General features: G+C 38.6%; 2 protein-coding genes and 1 non-coding gene across 4 annotated transcripts in view; all 3 read left to right on the top strand.

The window, feature by feature from the left end:
• The window catches only part of LPCAT2 (lysophosphatidylcholine acyltransferase 2), a 72,638-nt gene that overhangs the window by 36,018 nt on the left and 12,143 nt on the right, over positions 1-24,477 (top strand). For both annotated transcript variants that reach the window (XM_070388417.1, XM_005890933.3), the window contains 2 exons: positions 18,066-18,164; positions 23,812-23,947. In XM_070388417.1, the coding sequence (XP_070244518.1) occupies positions 18,066-18,164; positions 23,812-23,947 (235 nt within the window). The remainder of the gene's footprint in view (positions 1-18,065; positions 18,165-23,811; positions 23,948-24,477) is intronic.
• On the top strand, positions 4,781-4,887 carry LOC138991892 (U6 spliceosomal RNA). Its single transcript, XR_011467787.1, has one exon. It is a non-coding gene; the product is annotated as a U6 spliceosomal RNA (small nuclear RNA).
• CAPNS2 (calpain small subunit 2) lies at positions 10,047-11,399 on the top strand. Its single transcript, XM_005890932.3, has one exon. It carries the CDS (start codon positions 10,403-10,405, stop codon positions 11,141-11,143), a length of 741 nt encoding a protein of 246 aa, XP_005890994.2. The 5' UTR covers positions 10,047-10,402; the 3' UTR covers positions 11,144-11,399.

Raw genomic sequence — 24,477 nt, 5'->3', positions numbered from 1 at the left:
GGCTTCTCAATATTTTTTATATTCATAATTCAGTTTTCAAGACTAGATTTTTTTGCCAGCACTCTCAAAGGGATTTAAATGCACTTAATGGGACTGAGAAACAATACTGGCTAAGTCAGAAATGATTATAACACAGTCATTTTTACAGTTATAATAGTGTCCACACAGCATCACTTTATTTCATTCATTCTTCAGTGCTGTATCCTTGAGCTGAACCTGTGCTGCCCTGCCAGCAGTATTTTATATACCCATGAGACAAAGTTCTCAAATGTTTTAGAACGCATGTTGTCTCTTTGTTGCTAGTTTGACAATATACCATGTTATCCACCTCTTACTAGGGACAAGTCACATCTCGTCTAGGCTACATCTCATGATACATTCAGTGTAATGCTCCACCTGGCACCTATCACCATGCATATGTATATGTGTGCTCAGTCATGTCCAATTCTTTGCAACCGCATGGACTGTAGCCCTCTAGGCTCCACTGTCCTTGGAATTTTTCCAGGCAAGAATTCTGGAGCAGGTTGTCATTTTCTACTCCAGGGGATCTTCCCAACCTGGGGATTGAACCCACATCTCTCGTGTTCACTGCTGGCAAACCTGTATTTCAACAGTTAGCAGACTTTTTCAGCAAAGAGCTAGATAGTAAATGGTTTTGACTCTGTGGGACATTTGGTCCTAAACTTTGAGCACAACTTGCACAACTGAATAAAATTGTTAATCCACCCCACTTAGAAGATTTTTTCTGTTTATTTCCAGTCACTTAAGCCTCTTAAGTACCCTTTCCTAACTCTCAGCATGGAAATCTGTATAATACAGCACCCTACCTTCTCTCCCCAGCACCCTACAGGGAATGGCAAGCAAGGATGCTTATTATTGTTGGCTCATGATTTAACACTTGAACTAATGTCAAGAACAGGGCATACAGGAAGAACTTGGGATAAAGAAACACATTCATTCCACACAATGAGAAACAGTCCTAAAAGATCTCCAGAAAATTTGTAATAGTCAAAAGTGCTGGATTGTCAAAGGGCTAAAGTACACACACATCTTTCCTGTCTAATATTTAAACAAAGTACATAGTAAAACCAGAAGAATTAAGTACTGGCTAGAAGGCAGAAATGGGAAAAATCATGATACTTTTCACATTTTTTTACAAAATGGAAATATCTAAATTTTCTTAGCCTGTGGTCTCTCGTGTGCATAATGGTTTTGGTAAAAAGACTGAACTTGTGGCAGACTATAGCTGAGTGATTAGTTCCTGTCATCTTTGTAGATGAATGATATACCACTAATTAGAAATGGGGAGGATGTCAATAAGAAGTAGACAGATATGGCGAGAATAAAGATTCAGAGTGACCTCTTTTAAATCAGATGTGGAACAGTGGTCACCATGAACCCTGACTGCAGTCCTTCAATCCAGTCCTTAAAATTTACCAGCATATTTTATTTTCATATGTTTAGAAAATATAGAAAGTAACAGTAAACTACACTTGATGGATGAGATCCAGTCTGATGCTTGTTTTATAAATAAAGCTTTATTGGGGCACAACCATGCTCATTTATTTACGTACTGCCCATGTCTGCTTTCTTACACAATGCCAGACATGAATAGTTGCAACAAAGAGTGAAGTCTTCTATCCTTTAATTTTTAATTGAAGTATTAGTTGACTTATAATGTTGTGTTAGTTTCTGGTGTACAGCAAAGTGATTCAGCTATATTTACATATTCTTTTTCAGATTCTTTTCCATTATAAGTTATTATAAGATACTAAATATAGTTCTCTGTGCTATATAGTAGTACTTTGTTGTTTATCTGTTTTACATACAGTAGTAGGTATCTGTTAATCCCAAACTCCTAATTTACCCCTCCCCTAGCTCCCCTTTCTTCTACCCTTTAAACTTCCAGTTCAGGTTTGATATGTACTTTAATATTTCATAACTCATGTGAAAAGAACTCATCTTGATTCTAATCTCATTTAATAGAATTTGTTATATGAAATATACTCTAAAGCTCATATGATATAATTAACAGAAGAAGGATATAACTTTCTGAGTGGACTAGATGAACATTTCTATCCAGTTGTACAAGCCATCCTGAAAGTTGGACGGTCCTATATGACCAACCATTTCCCTCTTCAGTTCTCAGGTTAACTCAGTCTCCCCGTGTAGTCCATCATAATATTGGGTGGGCCAAAACATTCATTTGAGTTTTCTGTAACATTTGACTAACCCAATATTTTCCCTCCCTGAATGTTCTAAATATCCTTTTTTTTTTTATGTACTAAGAATTTTTATTGGATTATTGTTGCTTGGAGGGGAGGAAATGGCAACCCACTCTAGTAATCTTGCCTAGAAAATCCCATGGACAGAGGAACCTGGAAGGCTACAGTCCATGGGGTCATAAAGAGTTGAATACAACTGAACATACACACACACACACAGTTGCTTTACAATGTTGTGTTAGTTTCTGCTGCACAGCAAAGTGAATCAGTGTTCATATATCCCCTCTTTTAAGGATTTCCTTCCCACTTAAGTCACCACAGAGCACCCAGTAGAGTTCCCTGTGCTATACAGTTATCTGTTTTATTTAGAAATATTCTTCCAAGCATGAGAATTATATGCTTTCTTTTTGGCTTTGCAGTGTGAATCTACCGAGGAGACACTTAGAGGAAACAGGAAGGAGAGGGCATTGATTAAAGCTTAACTTTTTTATTGGAGCAAGTGAGCAGTTGCTGGCCTCCTCAAAGAGTGTAAGGAGGTAAAGAATAGGGCTTTGTAAAGAGCAAATTGTGTCAGACCAATTTAATTTCCTCCTATGACAGAGTGACAGTCCAAGATGATAAAGAAGAAATATATATTATCTATATGGACTCTAGAAAGGCTTTTGATTTCATGCAACATGACATTCTCATCAATAAATTAGGAAGGTCTGGTTCAGATCATGTTGCAGTGAGGTGAAAGCCCCACTTGACAGAGAGGCTTCACTGAAAGTGGGAGCCATGTGTCCTTCTGTGTTTTACCCACTGCAGTCCCCCCACCTTGGAATCCTGTCTGGAGGAGCAACATACTTGATAGGTTGTCGAAATACTTTTGAAAACAAGACAGTATGTCAAAGCAAAAATAAGAGTAAGTAAGGATGTCTTTAAAAGTTATAGAATCAGACCCAAGAAAAAGATGAGATTAAATTCATATATTGCATAAAAATACTCAGGCACGAGAAGGAAACAGAATGCAAGAATGAAGCTGCTACTTCATAGCACATGAAGATCTAGACTCAGAATTCTAGAGCTGAAAGGATGATTAGTGTGAAATTGCCCATCTTCCTCATTTTGCACAAAGCTTCCAGCTCAAGAGAGGAAGTTGCATGCTCAAGACTACACAGCTAGTTAGTTACAGGACTGGGAGCAGAAGTCCTAGTTCAGTATTCTTTTTACTACAGACTGTCTCTGGACTTTTTAAAAAATAACTTTCTTGAGGCATATTTTACATTCAGCTATTTTAAGCATACAGTTCTGTGACTTTTTTACTGTTTACCATAAATCAGTTTTAGAGTTTTTCTATTATTATTCCTTGTGTCCTTAACTGTTCATTCCTGTTACCTACTTATCTCCCGTCCCTAGGCAACCACTGTAGAGTTGTAAGTCCCCGTGTGTTATTCTAGACTTGGTCTAGAATCAAGACTAGAGATTTTCTGTCTGTATAGATTTGCCTCTTCTGAACATTTCAATGAATGGAATCCTATGATATATAGTCTCGTGTCTGGCAGTTTTTGAGGTCCATCTGTGTTGTTGCATGTATCAGTAATTTCATCCCTTTTTATTGCCAAGTAGTTCTCTATTATATAAATATATCATATTTTGTTTATTCATTCACCTGTTAATGGATATTTAGGTTGTTGCTACTTTGGAACTATCATGAATAGTGTTGCTAATAGCATCTGAGTATCACTATTGACTTTTTAAGTTCAATAAGTTCAGTAACTCTTCCCTCCTCAAACTGAGGTTAAATTTTCCATTGAATGTGGCCTCTTCCCCTACTCTTTCTCTCCAGATCTGGACAGTAGAGTTTTCCCAGACAGCAACCAAAGTTCCTATTAATGGTCTAATAAATAGCCATAGGGGATTAAATAGTCCAGAGAAGAAAAGGCTTGTTAATCTAATAACAGTCTTTTATTCCATGATGGCTTATGAGAAACTGTTAGCCAAATGCTCTCTATCTTCACAGAAAATAAATGAGAAGAATTGGATTTAAACTTCAGCAAAAAACACTTCAGATGGGCATAAGGAGGCACATTTTATATGGCAATGGATGCTGTCAAGTTAATTTTGCAATATTATAAAAACAAAGCCCATGTAATTTCCTCAGAGAGAAGCTTATATGAATGGATTTAAATCTGTCTGAGGCCAGATGGCCCCTTGTAATCCCCTAAAGGGAAGAAGTCCTTTTGTGGTGCTTCCTCAATGTGGTAAAGGAAGACATTTCGCCTTTGGTATTTACAGAGACCATTTCATGGTGCCCCTGAGACCAGTTATTGGAGTCCTAGTGCCATAAAACTAGTTGGCAGAGAATTTTATACAAAACACTAGGTGTGGCAGGAGACCTTGCCCCCATGTCCTACGTAGAGCAGGGTCTCCCAGCTACTATTCTCTCCCCAGTCATACACAGAATAATCATTATTTAATTCAAGAATTATACAGTTTATGAAGTAATTTTTCATTTAATCTCCTATTTGCACTTAAAAAGTTATTAAGTTATTGAACTTAAAAAGTTAACAGTGGTGCTCGCTTCGGCAGCACATATACTAAAATTGGAACCATACAGAGAAGATTAGCATGGCCCCTGTGCAAGGATGACACACAAATTCGTGAAGCGTTCCATATTTTTTAGCATTGAAACATGTATAATATCATATATGAAACGAGTCACCAGTCCAGGTTCGATGCACGATACTGGATGCTTGGGGCTGGTGCACTGGGACGACCCAGAGGGATGGTACGGGGAGGGAGGACGGAGGAGGGTTCAGGATGGGGAACACGTATATACCTGTGGCAGATTCATTTTGATATATGGCAAAACCAATACAATATTTTAAAGTTAAAAAATAAAATAAAAAGAAAGAAAGAAAACTATTAGGTCAAACAGCCAAAATAAATAAATAAATAAAAGGTTTTCCTGGGGAAAAAAAAAAGTTAACAGTGACACATGATTGCTATTAGCAACACTATGCATAGTAGTTCCAAAGTAGAAAACCTAACTGATTAACTTCACTTTCACTTTTCACTTTCATACATTGGAGAAGGAAATGGCACCCTACTCCAGTGTTCTTGCCTGGAGAATCCCAGGGACGGGGGAGCCTGGTGGGCTGCTATCTATGGGGTCGCACAGAGTCGGACACGACTGAAGCGACTTAGCAGCAGCAGCAGCAACTGAAAACCTAAATATCCACTAACAGGTGAATGAGTAACCAAAAATGTGATATATTCATATAATGGAGTACTATTTGACTTCATACTTGAAGCTTAGGAGTTTCCACAGTAGCCTGTGAGATAGACTCTGTCAAATGGCTATTCAAAGTTCTCTCCAATTTCATTCTATCCTATTGAGCCTTTATCTCCTATCATTTCCAGCAATAAACTCTCATCATTGTTGAACTATTCACCATCTATTGAATTCCACACATCCTTTAGTTCCTCTGTCTTTTCACAATACCACCCCTTCATGTATATCCTTTGTCTGTTTGGAGAACTCTGACTTAGCCTATAGTTAGGCCTACACATTATCTTTTCTATAGATAAATGTTCTCCTATCCTTTGCCTCAACAGAACTTATTGCTACCCTCTTTGGGGACTCATAGTGGTTTGATAATCCACTGTTTAGATAATATATTAGCTGTATGACCTTTTCAAAGTAGCTTAACATCTCTTGAGTTTTTCTTTCCTTATCTTGAATGTTTGTGTCTTTCAGAGGAATTATATGAGACCTAGATACCAAAGAATATTATATGCAAATATTATATAAAAATGTAATAGTTTAGTATTAATGGTATAGATGTGAAATAGACTTCAGATTATAATTACAACACCTAGGTTTCTATAGGTCTTCTTACCCATAAGCACAGTGACCCTGATGCATTCATTTATCTCTCTTAAATATTGAGTCTAAGTCCTGAAGCATGATAAATGAAATTGAATCATTATAAAGTAGACAGGGAGATACTATTATTATCATCTTGGAGATTGAAATTAAGGTCCAAAATGCTGAGAGATATAATGATTTAGTTACATCCTGGCTACTTTTCCCTGAGTTTACCAATAGAATTTCCAGAGACTTCTGGAGGACTTGTACTCTGACTCTACCTAGTATCAAGGCTGAGGTTTCTCAAGATATTGTCTGAGACTACCTGTCATAGACTGACTTTTCAAGATAGATATTAAAAACATAAAATCAAATCTCACAAATGTAATATCGAGCAAAAAAGCCAGACACACAAAATCAGAAAAGAGAGGACAATACTACCAACTTCACAGAAACAAAGGTATTAGGAAAGAGTACTATGAGCAGCTCTATGCCAACAAATTGGGTAACTTAGATACAGTGAACAAATTCCTAGAAATATACAACCTACCAAGACTGAATCACAAAGAAATAAAAAAATCTGAACAGACCTATAACTAGTAAGAAGATTGAATGAGTAATTTTTAAGAAACCTCCCAACAAAGAAAATCCCAGGACCAGATGGCTTCACTTGTGAATTCCACCAAATGTTTAAAGAAGAATTAAGTATCAGTCCTCCTCAAACTCTTTCCAAAAATTGAGGAGGAAGGAATACTTCCTAACTCATTCTGTGAGGCCAACATTATCCTGATACCAAGGTCAGAAAAAGATACTACTGTTGACCCTTGAACAATGCAGGGGTTAGGGGAACCAACCCCTTGTGCAGTCAAAAATCTGCATTTAACTTTAAAATCAGCCCTACATATCCATGGTTCTGCATCCACAGTTTCAAACAACCTCAGATGGTGTGGTATTGTAGTACATACATATTGAAAAAAATCCTAGTAGAAATGAACCCACATAGTTAAACCCATTTTGTTCAAGAGTCAACAGTACATGAAAAGAAAGCTAAAGACCAATGTCCATATGAATAGTGATTCAAAAATCCTGAAAAAAATATTAGCAAACAGAATTCAATAGCACATTAAGAGGATTTTATATCATGACTAAGTGGGATTTATTCCTTGAATGCAAGAGTGGTTCAACATGGAAAAATCAGTCAATGTAATAAACTACATTAACAGAATGAAGGGGAAAAACATGGTTATCTCAACTGATACAGAAAAAGCATTTGACAAAATTCTGTACTCTTTCAGATAAAAACACTTGGCAAACTAGGAATAAAAGTAAAGTACCTCAACATAATAAAAATCATGTATGAAAAGCCCACAGCCAACATCAGACTCAATGGTAAGAGCCTAAAAACTTTTTCTCTGAGATTAGGAGCATGAAAAGGTGCCTGATTTTTGTTACATCTATACAAAATAGTACTGGAAGTCATAGCCAAAACAGTTGGGCAAGAAAAGAAATGAAAGGAATGTGAGTTGGAAAGGAAGAAGTAGAATTATCTCTGCTCACAAAATACATGATCTTAGATGTAAAAAACCCTGCAGACAACACACACACATAACTGTTAGAACTAATAAACAAATTCAACAAAGTTGCAGGATACAAATCAACTCACAAAACTAAGTTGTGTTTCTGTAAACAATAAACAATCTGAAAAGGGAAGTAAGAAAGCATTAAAAGGAATAAAATAGTTAGGAATAAATATAACCAAGAAGGTGGAAGCCTTATACACTGAAAACTGCAAACTGTTGTTGAAAGAAATTAAAGAAGACATGAATAAGTGATAAGACATTGATGTTCATCTATTAGAAGACAATATTAAGATGTCAGTACTACACAAAGTGGTCTACAGAACCAGTGCAATCCCTATCAAAGTCTCAACAACATTTTTTAACGGAATTAGGGAAATCCATACTAAAATTCATATGGAATCTCAAGGGAGACTGAATTGCCAAAATAGTCTTGCAAAAGAGCAAAGTTAAAAGTCTTACACTTCCTGATTTCAGAACTTACTACAAAGCTATTGTAATCCAAATAGTGTGGTACTGGCATAAATACAGATATATAAGCCAATGGAATAATATAGAAAGCCCAGAAATAAACTCATGTGTGTGCATACAAATGATTTTCAACAAGGGTGCCAAGCCCATTCAATGGGGAAAGAATAATCTTTTCAACAAATGGTGCTGAGATAACCACAAGCAAAGGAATGCAGTGGACTCTTACCCTATGTCATATATAAAAATTAACTCAAAATGGATCAAAGACCTAAACATAAGAGCTAAAACTATTATGTTTTGCTTTAGACAAAAACATAGAGGAAAAGCTTTGTGACATTGGATTCCTTGTTGATTTTTTGGATATGACACCAAAAACATGAGCAATAAAAGAAAAATTAGATAAATTGGACTAACTACATAAAAGTTAAAAACTTCTATGCATTGAAGGACACTGTCAACAGAGTGGAAAGACAGCTCATGGAATGGAAGAAGATATTTGCAAATCATATAACTGATAAGGAGTTAATATCCAGAGTGTAGAAGGAACTGCAAAATAGCAACAAGAAAGCAAACAACCCTATCCAGAATAGGCAAAGGACTTGAATAGACATTTTCTCCAAAGAAGGCATACAAGTGACCAACAGGTATATGAAAATGAGGGAAATGAAAATTAAAGCTACCGTAAGATATCATCTCATATCCATCAGGATGGGTATGATAAAAAAAATAAAGTCTGAGGAAAAATTGGAACCCTTGTACATTGTTGGTGGGAATGTAAAATAGTGTAGCCACTGTGGAAAATAGTATGGTGGTCCTTCAAAAAATTAAAAACAGATTTACCATTTGATCCAGCAATTCTGCTTCTGGGTAGATATCCAAAAGATTTGAAAGTAAGGACTTGAAGAAATATTTGTACACCTATGTTCATAGCAGCATTATTCACCAAAGCCCAAAGGTGGAAGCAGCCCAAGCATCCATCAGTGGAAGAATGGATAAACAAAGTGTTATATCCATACAATAGAATATTATTTAGCTTTAAAAAGGAAATACATTCTGACACATGCTGCAACATGGATGAACCTTGAAGACATTATGCTCAGTGAGATTAGCCAGACACAAAAGGACAGATACTGTATGATTCCACTTATATGAGATACCTAAAACAGTCAAATTCATACAAACATGAAGTAGAATGGTGCTTGCCAGGGCCTAGGGGGAGAAGGAAATATTTAATGGGGACAGAGTTTATTTTGCAAGATGAAAAAAATTTCTAGAGTTGGATGGTGATGATGGTTATGCAACAATGTGAACGTAGTTAATGCCTCTGAACTGTGTACTTAAAAATTAAGATGGTAAATTTTATGTTATATGTATTTTACCACAGTTTTTTAAAATTTAAAAACAAGATACCAAAAAAAACATATGCTGTACGATTCCATTTATTTAAAGTACAAAATTGAATCTGTGGTGTTAGAGGTCAGAATAATGGTTACCCTTGGAAGAGGAGAGTACCTAGAAAGAGACATGAAGAAGCTTCAGGGGTCCTGCTTGTGTTCTACGTTTTGATCTGGGTCTTATAACATGGGCTATTGCAGTCTGTGAAATTCTTTGAGCTATACATTTGTGATTTTTACAGTTTTCTATGTGAATGTTACACTTCCAAAAGATTCCAGAAATCCAGATCATGAATGCGACACCAAACTGCACAGAATCAAAATCTCAGAGCATGGGATCTAGGGACCCTGCATTTAAAAAATCTCCCTTCCAAGTTTTTCTTAAGAACATTAGATATTGCAAATCTGCTGAAGGAAGAGAATTAGATAAATATTTTTCTAATGCCCAAAAATTCTTCAGTTGTGCCCTAGCAATAAATATTCCTTAGAGAAGAAATTCTTGATATCCTTAGGTCATTTACTTTCTTCTGCTAGGAAAATCCATGTCATCTGCTAAGAAAGAGAACTAAGAATAATTAACAGCATATAAAAATCTGTAGTTTAATATATTATACTTAAAATATGATTTCTTCTAATTTGTCAGATATACTGTAATTTAGGAATATTTTATTGAGGCCCTCTGAAAAATGGCAGGTGCTAGGACCTAGTGGAATTCAGGCAACTTCAGTAGGAGGTGAAGCATCACACCCCAGGGTGTGGTACAGTGCAGGCAGGTACAGAAAAGCCAGTTCTTCCACATGTAAGCTACTTAGACTCCATTTCATCTCTCATACCACCTCCAAGATTTCAGCAGGTTTTATCCTTGCTGGGTAAACCAAAAGCATGTTTCTTGCAAAGGCTATATTGGAAGGAGCAAATCAAGGTCTTGGACAAGCCCTTGGAGGCCTTCTTGGAGGAGGCGATCAGAGAAGAGGAGGAGGGGATATTGGAGGGATAGTTGGAGGAATTGTGAACTTTATCAGTGAAGCTGCGGCTGCTCAGTATACCCCAGAACCACCACCTACTCAGCAACATTTCACCAACGTGGAGGCCAATGAAAGTGAGGAAGTTAGGCGTTTTCGGCAACAGTTTGCTCAGCTGGCTGGACCAGACATGGAGGTGGGTGCCACTGACCTAATGAATATTCTCAACAAAGTCCTTTCTAAGCACGAGGATCTGAAGTCTGACGGCTTTAGTCTTGACACCTGCCGGAGCATTGTATCTGTCATGGACAGTGACACGACTGGGAAGCTGGGCTTTGAAGAATTTAAGTATCTCTGGAACAACATCAAGAAATGGCAATGTGTTTACAAGCAGTATGACAGGGACCAATCTGGATTTTTGGGAAGTTCTCAGCTTCAGGGGGCTCTGCAGGCAGCAGGCTTCCAGCTAAATGAGCAACTTTATCAAATGATTGTCCGCCGATATGCCGAGGAGGATGGAAGTATGGACTTTAACAACTTCATCAGCTGCCTGGTTCGCCTGGATGCCATGTTCCGTGCCTTCAAATCCCTGGATAGAGATGCAGATGGCCTGATTCAGGTTTCTATCCAAGAGTGGCTGCAGCTGACCATGTATTCCTGAAGTGGGCATTAAGTCAGGACCCTCCCTGGAGGATAGGACTGCTAGAAGCCTAGCCATTCTCTCTGCATGGTTGCAGATACCCCATCTGGAGCTGTCATTTTCTGCCGAGTTCTTGCACAACAGGACCTATTTCTGAACTTGCGTTGCCCTTTATTGCTTAATTAAATCAGATTTTTCATGAAAAATATTCTGAGTGGTTTGTATGTTGGCTTTTTGAGATTTGGAATTTATATGGACCTATATATCTGATGGGGAGGCATGCAGGGCAGGCTCTCATGGAGTACATTTTAAGAGTACATTGCTTGTTTGGTGGATTAATTCCAAAGAGCAGGGAATTTGTTGTTGTTACTGTTAAGAATGAGATTTGGAAAAAAATCCTGGGATAAATCAAGAAAGCTCTCAAGAGACATATTTTTTTCCTTCAAAAAGGTGAGGAGGTGGGAAATTCAAAATCTGTTTTTCTCTTAATTCATGTCTGGTCTTCCCATTACATTAAAAATATGCTTTCCTGGAAACATATTTAACTGTACAGAAACAGGCTCAGAAATGTGAAATTAAGCAGTTTTATATAAGGTAGTTTTTTTTTAATGGTGGAGCAGCTATCTAAAATCTAGAATTATTTAGTCTTATTTTTTCAGTAAAATAAAATGTAAAAGTTTTGTTTTGATATATTTATGGAGGACAAGAGTGTTGAGGAATGAAAGGGTATACTCATAGTTGAAATGTCACTGATTGCCTTAATGAATCAAAATGATCCCTCTTACATGTACTTCACACACAAAATCAGGCATGCCCAGCTGATGTTAGCCAGCTCTTGTCATGTCTTTCCCTGCCTCCTAGCAAGGAATATTCTTTCATTTGTTTGAAAACCGCAGATAGGGAAAAAAGTGAACAAAGAGAAAAAAAAAGAACATGTACACAAATCATATGTGTACATAAATGTACACTTATATAAATCATTATGTGTATATACATGTTGCTGAGTCTTTATTGCAGTGTTTCTCAGCCCTGACTGCAACATAGAATCACTGGGAGAGCTCTTCAGGAATAGTGATAGCTGAGTCCCACTCCACACGAGTTAAAGAAAAAGCTTTAGAGGTGGGGCTCAAAGATGAGTATTTTTAAAGCTCCCCAACTTTAAATGATTCTGATGAGCAAGCAAGGTTGTCTGACAGTGCTTTAAGGTTATGCTATTTTACTGTATTTTTCATATCAGCCTCAGCTGAAAACTGAGGCCCTGCAGGAGTCAGTGTTGCCAGTGTCCAAAAGAATGAAGATAGGAGTATGGAGAAACCGCCACCCAAAAAGCGGAGGCCTTCCTTGTGGATGCCCGTTGGTTTGGCTTTTTCTTTTTTCAAATATTTATTTGGCTATGCCGGGTCTTAGTTGTGGCACACGGGATCTTCATTGCAGCATGCGGGATCTTAAGCTTCAGCATGTGTCTAGTTCTCTGAGCAGGGATCAAACCCGAGCACCCTGCATTGGGAGCCTGGAGCCTTAACATCTGGACCACCAGGGAAGTCCCTGGCTTTCTTCGTTTTGATTCAGGTGTTGATAGCAGGGTAAACCAGAATCTGGAATCCCCTGGCCAGTGGACTCAGCTAGAGAGGGCTCATTTGCAAGTGCTCCGTTCATCTGCCTGCTGTATAATTGATTTCTATCCCTCCTGTTTCGCTAGTTTTTAATTCATTCCCTCTCTCCTACTCTACTTTGGAAGATCATCCTAAATTCAAAGATAAATCCTTCCTTTCTGACTCATTTAGAGGAAAATTGTAACTCTCAAAATGATGTAATTGGCCTATTAACAGACTCAGCTGCCTGTTAGAAATCCCCATTGAAATTGAGAGAGGTTGGCATTTGGCCTCTGCGTACACCATCATCACCATCTTATAATATTTATTGAATACCACATATGTGTGATTCTGAGTTGAGCCAAGCACAGAGATCATGTCCACTTTCCTCAAGAGAGTTGTAATTTAAGCTTGGTCTGGGGAGCTACTTAAACCAGGTGTGGTTATATAAGAGTGAGGCTGCTGCCAGAAACCACACATTAATATCAGGATCCCTATTTTAGAATAAAGCCACTAATATGTTAGGCATGGATGTAGTAATGTAGCCAGGAAAGGGGAGAGCTGCCAAGGTGCCTTTTAAGGTCTAAGAATATTAAGTTTATAATTTAACCTTTCCATGTGATGGCTGGGGAAAAGAAAATGTAGGCCCACTTTTCTCCCCTCACTTCGTTCTAAATATTTTATGAAAGTTAAGACAATTATCTCACACTAGAGTGGTACTGAGTATTCTCTTCCTCTTCACGTTAAAGGATTACTACTTTTACGATTCTCTTCCTGCATGCCAGGGCAAAACATTCTGATATTACTTAAGTTTCTCTTTTATTCTCTTATGAATTTGTATAAAACTTGTATAGATTACCCAAGGCTCTAGAGTTGACCCCAGAAAATTTAGTTCAAAGTCTGGGTTTTTCTAAGTAACCCAACCTTTGGCATTGTGTCAAACCAATAGCTTAAGAAGTGATTGGATTTCTTAGTTTCCATTCAATTTTTTTTTTTAAGTTGATGTTTTAAAGGCAGATTTTCAATATAAAAGGAAGAGTTTACCTAATACTTTTTTAAAAAATTTGCCTTTCCTACATGGAAAGCTACTGATAGCCTAAGATGAAGGACTTTGATTTATATAACTCTATCATTTAAAAATTTTTAAGAGCAATGCAATCAATGTAGTAAGTAGAAAATAATAATGATTTTGTTTAAATGTGACATTATACATTTACACTTTTAAATTGCGAAGTATCCCATATGATTTTGGAATACACTTAATCTTGATACAATCCACTGAATTCGATAACCTGTAACAGCAGGAAAAAGAACTGTGTGTTCTGTACCTAAACACAGCAAATGTTCAAAAACGTTCAAAATTTGTATATCATCTCAAAGTTCACTTTAAAAATATTTTTTGAGTAATAGTGCATGTGTTTTTTAAAGTTTATTTATGTATCAACTTCAGTCAGAAATTTCACCAGTAATACTACACAACTCAACTACAGTAGGACCTTAAAAAATATTTGCTCAAGCACCTGCAGGGCACTGATATTAAATATACCTATAGCTGAAACTCCAGTACTTTGGCCACCTCATGTGAAGAGTTGACTCATTGGAAAAGACTCTGATGCTGGGAGGGATTGGGGGCAGGAGGAGAAGGGGACGACAGAGGATGAGATGCCTGGATGGCATCACTGACTCGATGGACATGAGTTTGAGTGACCTCTGGGAGTTGGTGATGGACAGGGAGGCCTGGCGTGCTGCAATTCATGGGGTTGCAAAGAGTCAGACATGACTGAGCGACTGATCTGATCTGATCTGATTGATCCTGCAGTGCTTTCAGAATTACTTTTTTTTAATGTCTTTTTAATGCTAAGTGGATTAAAACAATTTAATTCCTAGAAATTGATAATATAATTATGCAGATGGGTAGAAATATGCTCTTAATAAGAATACTGAGGGAAACAGTGCCTCTTCCTGAACTCTCCTGTATAACTGAGAGTTTATTGAATTTGAATAATAGTGCTTTTCCTGAGAAGTTCAATTGATTTTTACAGGAAAAAACCCACAGATTTGAGGAATCATTTCTTTTTTTACTATGGGACTAATTTGAACTTGAAAATTAAAGGACTGCATTTTACTTACACTTTTTTATTATCTGTTTTTGAATATATTTTATCATTTACCTGCTTTAATTTGAATGAGAGTCAGATTACCTAAATGTTAATTGTCGTTATAGCAATAATGAGTGTTGTGACCTCAAGTAAAACTTACGTCTTAATTTTTTATTAGTAAAAATAAAGAAGTTGACTGGATGATTTCTAAGATACCCCCCAGTTTGAAATTTTGTTATTCTGAATTTGTATGGTATAAAAAAAATGTATTTTTTTTATTAGTCCAGTAATAAAGTATCTCAGAATAATTTCCATAATATGTTTTTTCCTTCACATTATTAGGATAAAAACTCACATATAATTTCTCATGTGATTGATTATCAAGAGTCTGCTTTAATATTCTTTTTTTGGTCAAAGCCACTCATATAAAACTGTTAATGAAAATCAGGGGCCCAGAATATTACCTTTATTTGTGAATAGCAGTAGTATTACTAATTAATATTAATAGCAGTAATATTAAGAGTTCTTTAGATTTCTGGTGCTCCATTCAAAAATAAGTTATAATGCTTTACCTGTATTATAACATTGGATTTAGTAGTATAAATAAAAATTGGATGCCTCACAATAAATTCAAAGGAGTATTTCAATAGGTGGTAACCGTACTACCTATGGCTGTATCTTCAGTGTCCATAGATATTCTCTTTCTTAAAATTTATTTAATCAGTGTATTAAGTTGACTTACAATGTTGTGTTAATTTCTGCTGTACAGCAAAGTGATTCAGTTATACATATATATATATATATACACACACATACATACATACATTCTTTTTCCTATCTTTCTCTATTATGGTTTATCACAGGATATTGAATATAGTCCTGGATCATTCTTATATCTATTCTTCAGAACTTGTATTTAACACTTCTTTGTTTCTTAGTGGGAAAAAAAACCAATTGCACAAGAAATTTACCTTATTAGACATATATCCACAGTTCAATAAGCTGTTCAACCGCTAAGGCCTAATGAACAACAGCCCTCCATAGTACATAAGAAAATTAAATAGAGTCACAGCAAGGAAAATTTATGTCCCTTAAAAGTCTCCCATCCCTGAAACTTCGGGGTGATGACAGTGTCGCTGTCAGTTGTGGTAGTGGTTGCCCTGGTGTCTACATTTTTTCAAAGAACCTTAAACTGTACCCTGAAAACTGATGCTTGTTATTGACTGTAAATGATACCTCAATGAAGTTGATTAAGGGAAAAAAAATAACTCTTTTAGAGGCTGATAATCAGACAAAAGGGCTTCCTAGGTGTATGAGTGGTAAAAAACCCACCTGCCAATACAGGATCCATGGGTTCAGTCTCTGGGTCGGAAAGGTCCCTGAAGAAGGAAATACTGCAGATCCCACGCCAATATTCTTGCCTGGGAAATCCCATGGGCAGAGGAGCCTGGCAGGCTACAGTTCATGGGGTCATAAAAGAGTCAGACATGACTTAGCAACTAAACAACAACAACAACAACAATAAATCAGACAAAAATGGAAGTCAGATCTGAGTTTTTAATCTCAGCAAGAAACCCTATTACTTCAGGGAACTCTTGAAACCTCTGTTTCTACCTTATCCAGTGGGCTGATTAGTGAAGGTAAATTACTTTTTTTCGTTCCTACCCTGCAGCAAAATAAAGGTAACATGGTGACAGACTTGCTTGCTTTGAGAAGCTGACGGGGGACTTCCCTGGTGGTCCAGTGGGTAAGACACCACGCTTCCACTGCAGGGGGCATGAGTTCAACCCCTGGTCAGGGAACTGGGTCCCACATGCCACCATGACACAGCCAAAACCAAAACTCACAGAAGCTGCAAAATGTTTCCCTAAAATAATGTACGTATAGAAAAGGCACACCCTTTCAGGGGCTTCAAAGCGTTCCCTTTCTAGCTCATCTGTGAAACCCTAGTGAAGAACACTGCCTGAATGTGTTAAGGTGAACCCAAAGTAGTAGGTAAGGGTAGATGAGGAAAAGGTAGCATGGTTTTTATCACCTACCTGTGTGTGCTAGGCAGTGAGAACACACTGTACAGAAGGAAGGCAACCCTTGCCCTAGGGGAACTCCTAATAGTTGAAATGTAGACACTTAGTCACAGTTAAAGATTATGGTCTTATCAGTACCAAAAGTCTGCTTACTTATCAAGGAGCACACTAACTTTGTTGTTACTAGTTCATAGCTTATCTGGAAACTCATCACTTGAAGATTTTGCTGCCAAAATGATCTCACACCTGGGATTATAATTATTGTGCTTGTTATTCTGTTTTTTTTTTTTTTTTCTCCCTTCTACTCCTCTCTCTCCTCCTCCATCTTTCTCTTCCACTCTCCGTCTCACTTTTCCTTTCTCCTCTTTCCCTTTCCTTGTTGTTTGTTTTGCCTCTTTTATCTCTTCCTTCTGTCTTCCCTCCCTCTCTTCCTTGCCTCTGTCTTCTTTTCTCCCTGTCTTCCTTAAGCTCTCCTTTCTCCACATTTCATCCCCTCAGTGTTCCTGTCTAGGTGAGCAGTTCATGTGCAGGAAAAACTCTGCATTCAGTCAGCATGGGTTAGAATTATCAACCCATCCTTTTGTATTGCCATCATGAAATACCTGATGAAGTGTATAGATATTAACATCATATGAATTAGTTTTAGTTTCCAGAGGCTTAGAAGTGCAGGATCTTCCAGGGCCTGATATCACTAAGGGGCCCTTGCCATTGCTCATGTTTGCTTACTTGCTCCTGCTTTATTGCAAATTAAGCCTGGAAAGAAGAAAGAATGTAGCTATGATTATTGCCTCAATTGGCCCTTTTCCTTTCCCTTCTGTTTCCTACCTGTAGAGGGTCTCTTCGTGACCCACTGAGTGTTGGCCATCCTGGCATGCCCACCATCAATGGTGGGATGAAGGCTTTGGTCTCACCTAGGAATGAATCCTCCATCCTGCTTCCCAGAGAGACTCCCATCAAGGCTGAGCTCAAAACCCCATGCTGATATCCATAGAATCACTCTTAATGACCGTCAGTGATAAAATGTTTATATTTATCACTGAACACAAATCTATTTTTCTTCCCTCTGAATTGGGCTGCTCACTAGCTGTTCTATCTCAGTGCAAGCTTTTTTCCAAATAGACTCAGTGCATGATGATGCTGAGTTGCATAGCCTGCCTGAATTTCGCCTTGTGATTAATAGTTATTCAACCAATGGCCCTGCTAATTGATTTCACCCATCCTTTCACAGAACCACGATGGCAGTATCGACTTCCGAGAGTATGTAATTGGCCTGGCTGTCTTGTGCAACCCCGCCAACACAGAGGAGATCATCCAGGTGGCATTTAAGGTACTGTCAGCCCCACTGAAAGCATCTAGATCTGTCTCATAAACAAGTGTTGACTCTAAGTGTATTATTTGAAAATCAGTTCATCCATTACAAGTGTTTATAGATTTGCTGTGACATGAACACAAGAATAATGTGATTAAGACAGTCGCTACTGAGAATAAAGAAAACACAAGCATCCGTTTAAGCAAAAAAAAAGTCTTTGGAAGCAGCCCAGTTAGCAGCATCGAGATTGAAGAGCAGGTGATTTAATAAATTAGCTTAAAGATTATTTCTTTTCAGCCTCCCTATTTGGGAGCCCCAAAGTGAGGTTTATAAATAAACACGACCTGTCTCTTGTCATCCTAGTTTGCCATGCAGAAAGTTTTGATCCATCCTTATTTTCTCACTCTATGTGTCAGAGATGTTTTTGGCGATCTTTTCCTGATGAAGTTTATTTTGTTGTGGTGGTATCAAGTGATAAGAGTCCACATACATGACTCAGAAGACACATAGTAAGATCAAGTTTTGATTTTACTTGAGAACAGAGCATGTATGATTAGAATTCGGAAAGGAACATCCCATTCAAATACAAATTAGATGAAGCACCTTTCATCTGTACCATGATGTCTTGGATTTCCACCCTGTATGTTTCCTGTTGTATCATATATATTGTCATAGCAGGACAGGGGATTAGGGGGCAATGAATAAAATCCATGTCCCCCATCCCCAGCAGAACTTAATGGAGGTTTAAATGATGAGAACTCAGATTTCATTTATCACTTATATGTGCAAAAAGAGGGGAAGAATACATTCCCAAAGTATGTTTCAATTCTTTAGAGATGAAAGGTGCTTCATCTAATTTGTATTTGAATGGGATAATCATACATGCTCTGTTCTCCAGTAAAATAAAAGCTTGATTTCACTATGTGTCTTTTAAGTCGTGTATGTGGACTCTTTTATCATTCAGCCCCTTGAGTCTCTGCTTCATCCACCATATGCCTGAGGACCTTTCCCATGTCTGTTTCCTACTCTTATTTCTTCCTGATTTTCTCAGAGAAGAATATCCCACTGTGTCCTCAACAAGTGTCTTCCCTTCTATTATTCAGGAAGACTCTTCCTCCCAGAGTCCTTTCTCACATCGTAGAGACCGTCCCGGATAGCCTCAGGAATTTCCATGTGTTTTGTCATTGACAGAGAGCCCCCAAGTTGACTTTTTATTTCAGATTGTTTTCAACAGAATTAACTGCTGGGTCTATAAAGAACCTAAGAGGCTGATGCTTAGCAGATGGTCACAAGGAAAGGGCCAGAACACTTTCCAAGTTGAAAACTTTTGGCTTTTACAGACTTATTCATCGTAAAACCTAAAATTATGCACATAGCTAACTTATTCCCATCCAGTTATTTCTGTTCCCGTTCTGGGATTGTCTGTGTGATTATAAGTTCAGCTGGGCAAGTGGTCACTTTGGGCTTACCAATGAAAGACCTGATAGAAAATTTGGCCCTTAATCATAGTAATTATTGTTTTTAAAGAAGTCCTGAGATTTTTCTCTAGCCTAGACCTTGGTTTTGGGGGTGGAGAGGTAGGGAAAGGAAAGGAGAACTTAAAACTATAATTAGCTCTTTTTTTCAGTAAGGCAAGTGTCACGCTTTATTTTGGTTATTTTTTTAACCTTCTCAAGGGTGTTTGATGTTTTTGAAAATGATTTTGGCAGGCTTCTATGTTTTTCATTTAGCAGTATCATTTTATATATACAGGATCCCTTCTCATCCTTCTATTTGAGTAATGCTTCACAGTTAACTGCCCATCTTTGATCATATTTCATCACCATGGTGACCTTTAGAGGTATAATATTAGTCAGCATTCTTCAGTCATTAGCAGTAGACTGGCTGAGGAATCAGTTGTGAGGACAAGAAGCAGGCCCCTGGGAAGACCCTGAAGCAGGCAGCTCCAGAGGTCCCAGCTGCGGGAACTGCTCTACGTCTCCCTTGGGCACTGCTGTCAGAGAGACAAACTCCAAACTCTGTTCATCATTCAGATGCCAGGCAGGGTCCTGGTGGTCTTGAACCATGGGCTTGCTAGGGAAGACAGGATGTTTTGATTCAGAGCCAAGTTTACTCTACCCAGCAAGGATCTCATTTAAAAATTGATGGAGAGGTCAAAAGCTTTACAGGCAAGCAAAAGTTAAGAGAATTCAGCACTACCAAATAAGCTTTACAAACAAATGCTATAGGGACTTCTATAGGAAGGAAACACAAGAGAAGGAAAAGACCTACAAAAACAAAACCAAAACAATTAAGAAAATACCAATAGGAACATATATATCAATAAGTACTTTAAATGTAAATGGATTAAATGCTCCAACCAAAATACACAGACTGGCTGAATGGATACAGAATCCTGCAGCATTCTGTGCACTGGGGAGAGAGCACTCCCCCATTCTCCAAGGAAACTGGGGTGTTAAACCTTCTACCAGAGCCCAGAGGATGGGATTTACCTGAGATCTGGGAACTGTGTAGCAAAGAGACTATTGGGAACATGAGGAATTGAGAGAAATGGAGGGGTATTATGGGGTCGTTGTGGCAAAATGTCCTTTGTCACAACAACTGTGATAGGAAGTAAAAGCCCCAGGATGGATGTGTGAAGGGAACTTATACAGAAGAGAGAGCCGTCAAAGAACCAAATGTGGCAGGAATTTAGACGATTTGATGAGTTGGTGAGAATTGTTTAGGAATGGAAGACTTTTATAGAAAACTTAGAATTTATGGGAGTGGGGTGTGTGACAACCTGGCTGTTCATGTCTGAAGTCTGAGGCCCATAAAGAGCCCTGGGGCTACCATTTGTAAAAACAAATGCTAATGCACTTTGTACTTTCCAACTGTCTTAGCCTCCATTCAGGGGCTCAATGTAGGAAATGGACTAGGAGTCTGTGTCTTCTCATCAAGGGACAGGAAATCACAACTTCAAATTCTGTTTTTCTCCTCCCACCCTAGTGGATGATTAAAGCACTATTCAATATTTGCTTGTTGTTCATTTCTCGATTATCACACCTTACCCTATGCCTGTTTTTGATTATGTGTTTAGTCAGAAGTGGATACCTTAACAGCAGGAGCTCTAGATATTATCTGCCTGCCTTTGAGTGCCAGCTTGACCACCGACAAGCTCTGTGACCTTGGGAAAGTTGCCTGGCTTCCGTGTTCCTCAGCTTTCTCATCTGTGAGATAGGACTAATAACAACCCCTCCCTACATAAGACTCATTAGGGGAGACTGTCATCAGGGTTAAATGAGTGTGTAAAGGGATTTGAACATGTTGGATCAGTGCCGGCAAAGAGTTAGTGTTGATATCATTTAAAAAATGTGAATACCCTGGAGAAGATTTTGAATATGACATATCAACTATCCCTGATTTGCAACTTGACTTTCAGTGTATCCCACCCTTTCCCCTCTGCCTATAAACATATTCAGTCTCTCCCTTCCTGTAGGCAGCCTCCTTTTGTGCATGGTTGTTACCCCATTTCTCTCCTGCCCTTTATCCATAATTTCTTTTTAAAGTAATGATTTATTTTTGGCTGTGCTGGGTCTTTGTCACTGAGCAGGCTTTTCTCTAGTTGCAGAGAACAGGAGCTACTCTCTAGTTGCAGCGTGTGGGCTTCTCATTGTGGTGGCTTCTCTTGTTGTGGAGCACAGACTCTAGTGTGAGCGGCCTTCAGTAGTTGTGGCATGTGGGATCTTCCCAGACCAGGGATCAAACAGGAAAAACAGGAGTCTGGGGTGGAGAAGCAGGAAGGGCAGGAAATGAGAATTTATAAGGAAGCAAAAACAGAACTTGCATATCAGTTTGAGGTCTGTAGTGCTGGAAAAGAAGGAGCCAGTGGTGGCTGAGGTGTTCTGGCTTGAGCAAATGGGTAAAAGTGAGTTATGTTACCCACTGGTATCCCAGGCATTGCAAGGTAGATTCTTAACTACTGGACCACCAGGGAAGCCCTCCATAATTTCTTAAAAGAAGAACCCATGCCTTTGCCTCCATCAGTTCAGTTCAGTTCAGTTCAGTCGCTCAGTCGTGTCCGACTCTTCACGACCCCATGAATTGCAGCACGCCAGGCCTCCCTGTTCATCATCAACTCCCGGAGTTCACTCAGACTCACGTCCATCAAGTCGGTGATGCCATCCAGCCATCTCATCCTCTGTCGTCCCTTTCTCCTCCTGACCCCAATCCCTCCCAGCATCAGAGACTTTCCAATGAGTCAACTCTTTGCATGAGGTGGCCAAAGTACTGAAGTTTCAGCTTTAGCATCATTCTTTCCAAAGAAATCCCAGGGCTGATCTTCAGAATGGACTGGTTGGATCATCTATTCATTCCTTGACTCCCATTACCATCTGTCATCAGGATCTCCTAATTGCCAAATCCAGCAAACCTCTTTGCTACCTTGCTTCCAATGGCATTTTACTGTGTTGGCCATTACCACAGTCAGAGTTTCTTCCTCTTTCCTAAAAACCTCCCCTAGCTTCCAAGATGCATATTCTTTCTTTCTGCTTCTCCATCTCTCTGACTGCTTTTGTTATTGTTGTTTTTGCTGGCTCCTCTTTCCTGCACACACCTCTACTCTTAGTTTCCAGGACTCTGCCTTACTTTGTGCATTTTCCACAGAGAAGCTCAAACACACTTAGAGTTTCAGTTCTTAACTGAATTCATATCTCACAGCTCATCATTCTCCTGTGCTGATGTGCTAGACTTTACTTCTAACTGACACTTCTGATTCAAATTTATCTCTCCAGGTCTAACCCTTGATCTCATTGGGTACCTGCTCTCCCACTCTGGGTAACATAATGTTTTCACCCCTTGTTCAAGTCGGAACACCTCGGCCATCGCTGGCTCCTTATTTTCTATCACTGCAGACCTCTAACTGAAATGCAAGTCCCACCTTTGTTTCCTTATAAATTCTCTCTTCCTGCCCTTCATGCTTCTCCACCCAAGACTCTTAATTTTTTTTCTTGTCTCATAGACTCAATGGATATTAGTTTGAGCAAACACCAGGAAATACTGAAGGACAGGCAGCCTGGAAGTCCAAGGACAGGCAGTCCATGGGGTTGCAAAGAGTTGGACCTGGCTTAGCAATTGAACAAGAACAGAAGTCTTTTCAACCTTCTGCCTCCAATCCATCCTCCACCCTCTTCCTTAGAGAGCTTCCTCAGTTCACAGTCGATCACGCCACAGGCCTTCCCATCATCATCCTGAAGGGTTAGATGATACACTATGATCTGATTCTTGGTTGTCTTTCTCTCTCCTGACTCGAGCCCCAAGCAATCACCTACCAATATCTATATATTCCTTGCATATTCCTTGTATATTTTCTTCATGTTTTAAGACCCAACTCAAATGTCATAAAGCCTTTCCTGACCTCTCCAGCTAGGATTCATCTCATTCTACAGAGGACCCCCATGTGCTTCTGTGCTTACTGTGGTTATAGCCCCTATTTTATTTTTATGTCTTTCTACCACTAAACTCTAAGTATTGTGAAGGCAGCAGAGATCATACATATGGACATATATCCCAAGCCCCTGGCACAGTGAATGTCTGAATTACTAAAGAATTTATTTTCCAAGATTATTCCATACTGTCATTGCTCTGGAGGAGCTCGTTCTTAGGCTTTGTTTTCTTTTTCCTTCAGCTCTTTGATGTTGATGAGGATGGCTTCATAACAGAGGAAGAGTTCTCCACCATCCTGCAGGCTTCCCTTGGAGTGCCTGACCTTGATGTTTCTGGTCTCTTCAAGGAAATAGCCCAGGGGGATTCTGTCTCCTATGGTGAGTAGGCAGTTTGGCTCCTGATTCAGTGTATGAGGAGGGCATGCAGACTATGACTGACCCTCATACAAGTGTTGTTTCCCTCCTCTAATATGTTAATGATAGAAATAATAGTAACAATGATGATGATAGCAATAATAGTAGTAGTGGTGTAATGGTAGAAGCTAATTATTGGGAAATTACCATATGCTAAGCACTCTTCAAACATTTTATATATATTAATTCATTTATTCTTTACAGCATGCCTATTCAATCAGTACTCTTCATTATTCTTATGTTATCAAGATGCAAAGAATCTAAGTGACTTATCTAAGATCATTCACCAGAAAATGTCAGAGTTGTAGCCACAGTAGAGGGATACAGGCTGGGGGACCCACAGTAATAATAACAGTAATTAAACCGTCTATTAATGTTTCCTGTTAGTAGCTTAGGTGAGCTTTCGCATTCATTATATCATGTCACGTTGATGGCACCCCTGTGAGGGAGGGACTATCATGGAGGAAGACCTTGAGGCCAGACGGCAGGTCTGT

Source organism: Bos mutus, chromosome 18 (genome assembly GCF_027580195.1).
Source record: "Bos mutus isolate GX-2022 chromosome 18, NWIPB_WYAK_1.1, whole genome shotgun sequence".
In the NCBI taxonomy this organism is placed as follows: Eukaryota; Metazoa; Chordata; class Mammalia; order Artiodactyla; family Bovidae; genus Bos; species Bos mutus.
Note: the sequence above shows the minus strand (reverse complement) of the source record. Positions and strands in the feature narration are given on the sequence as shown.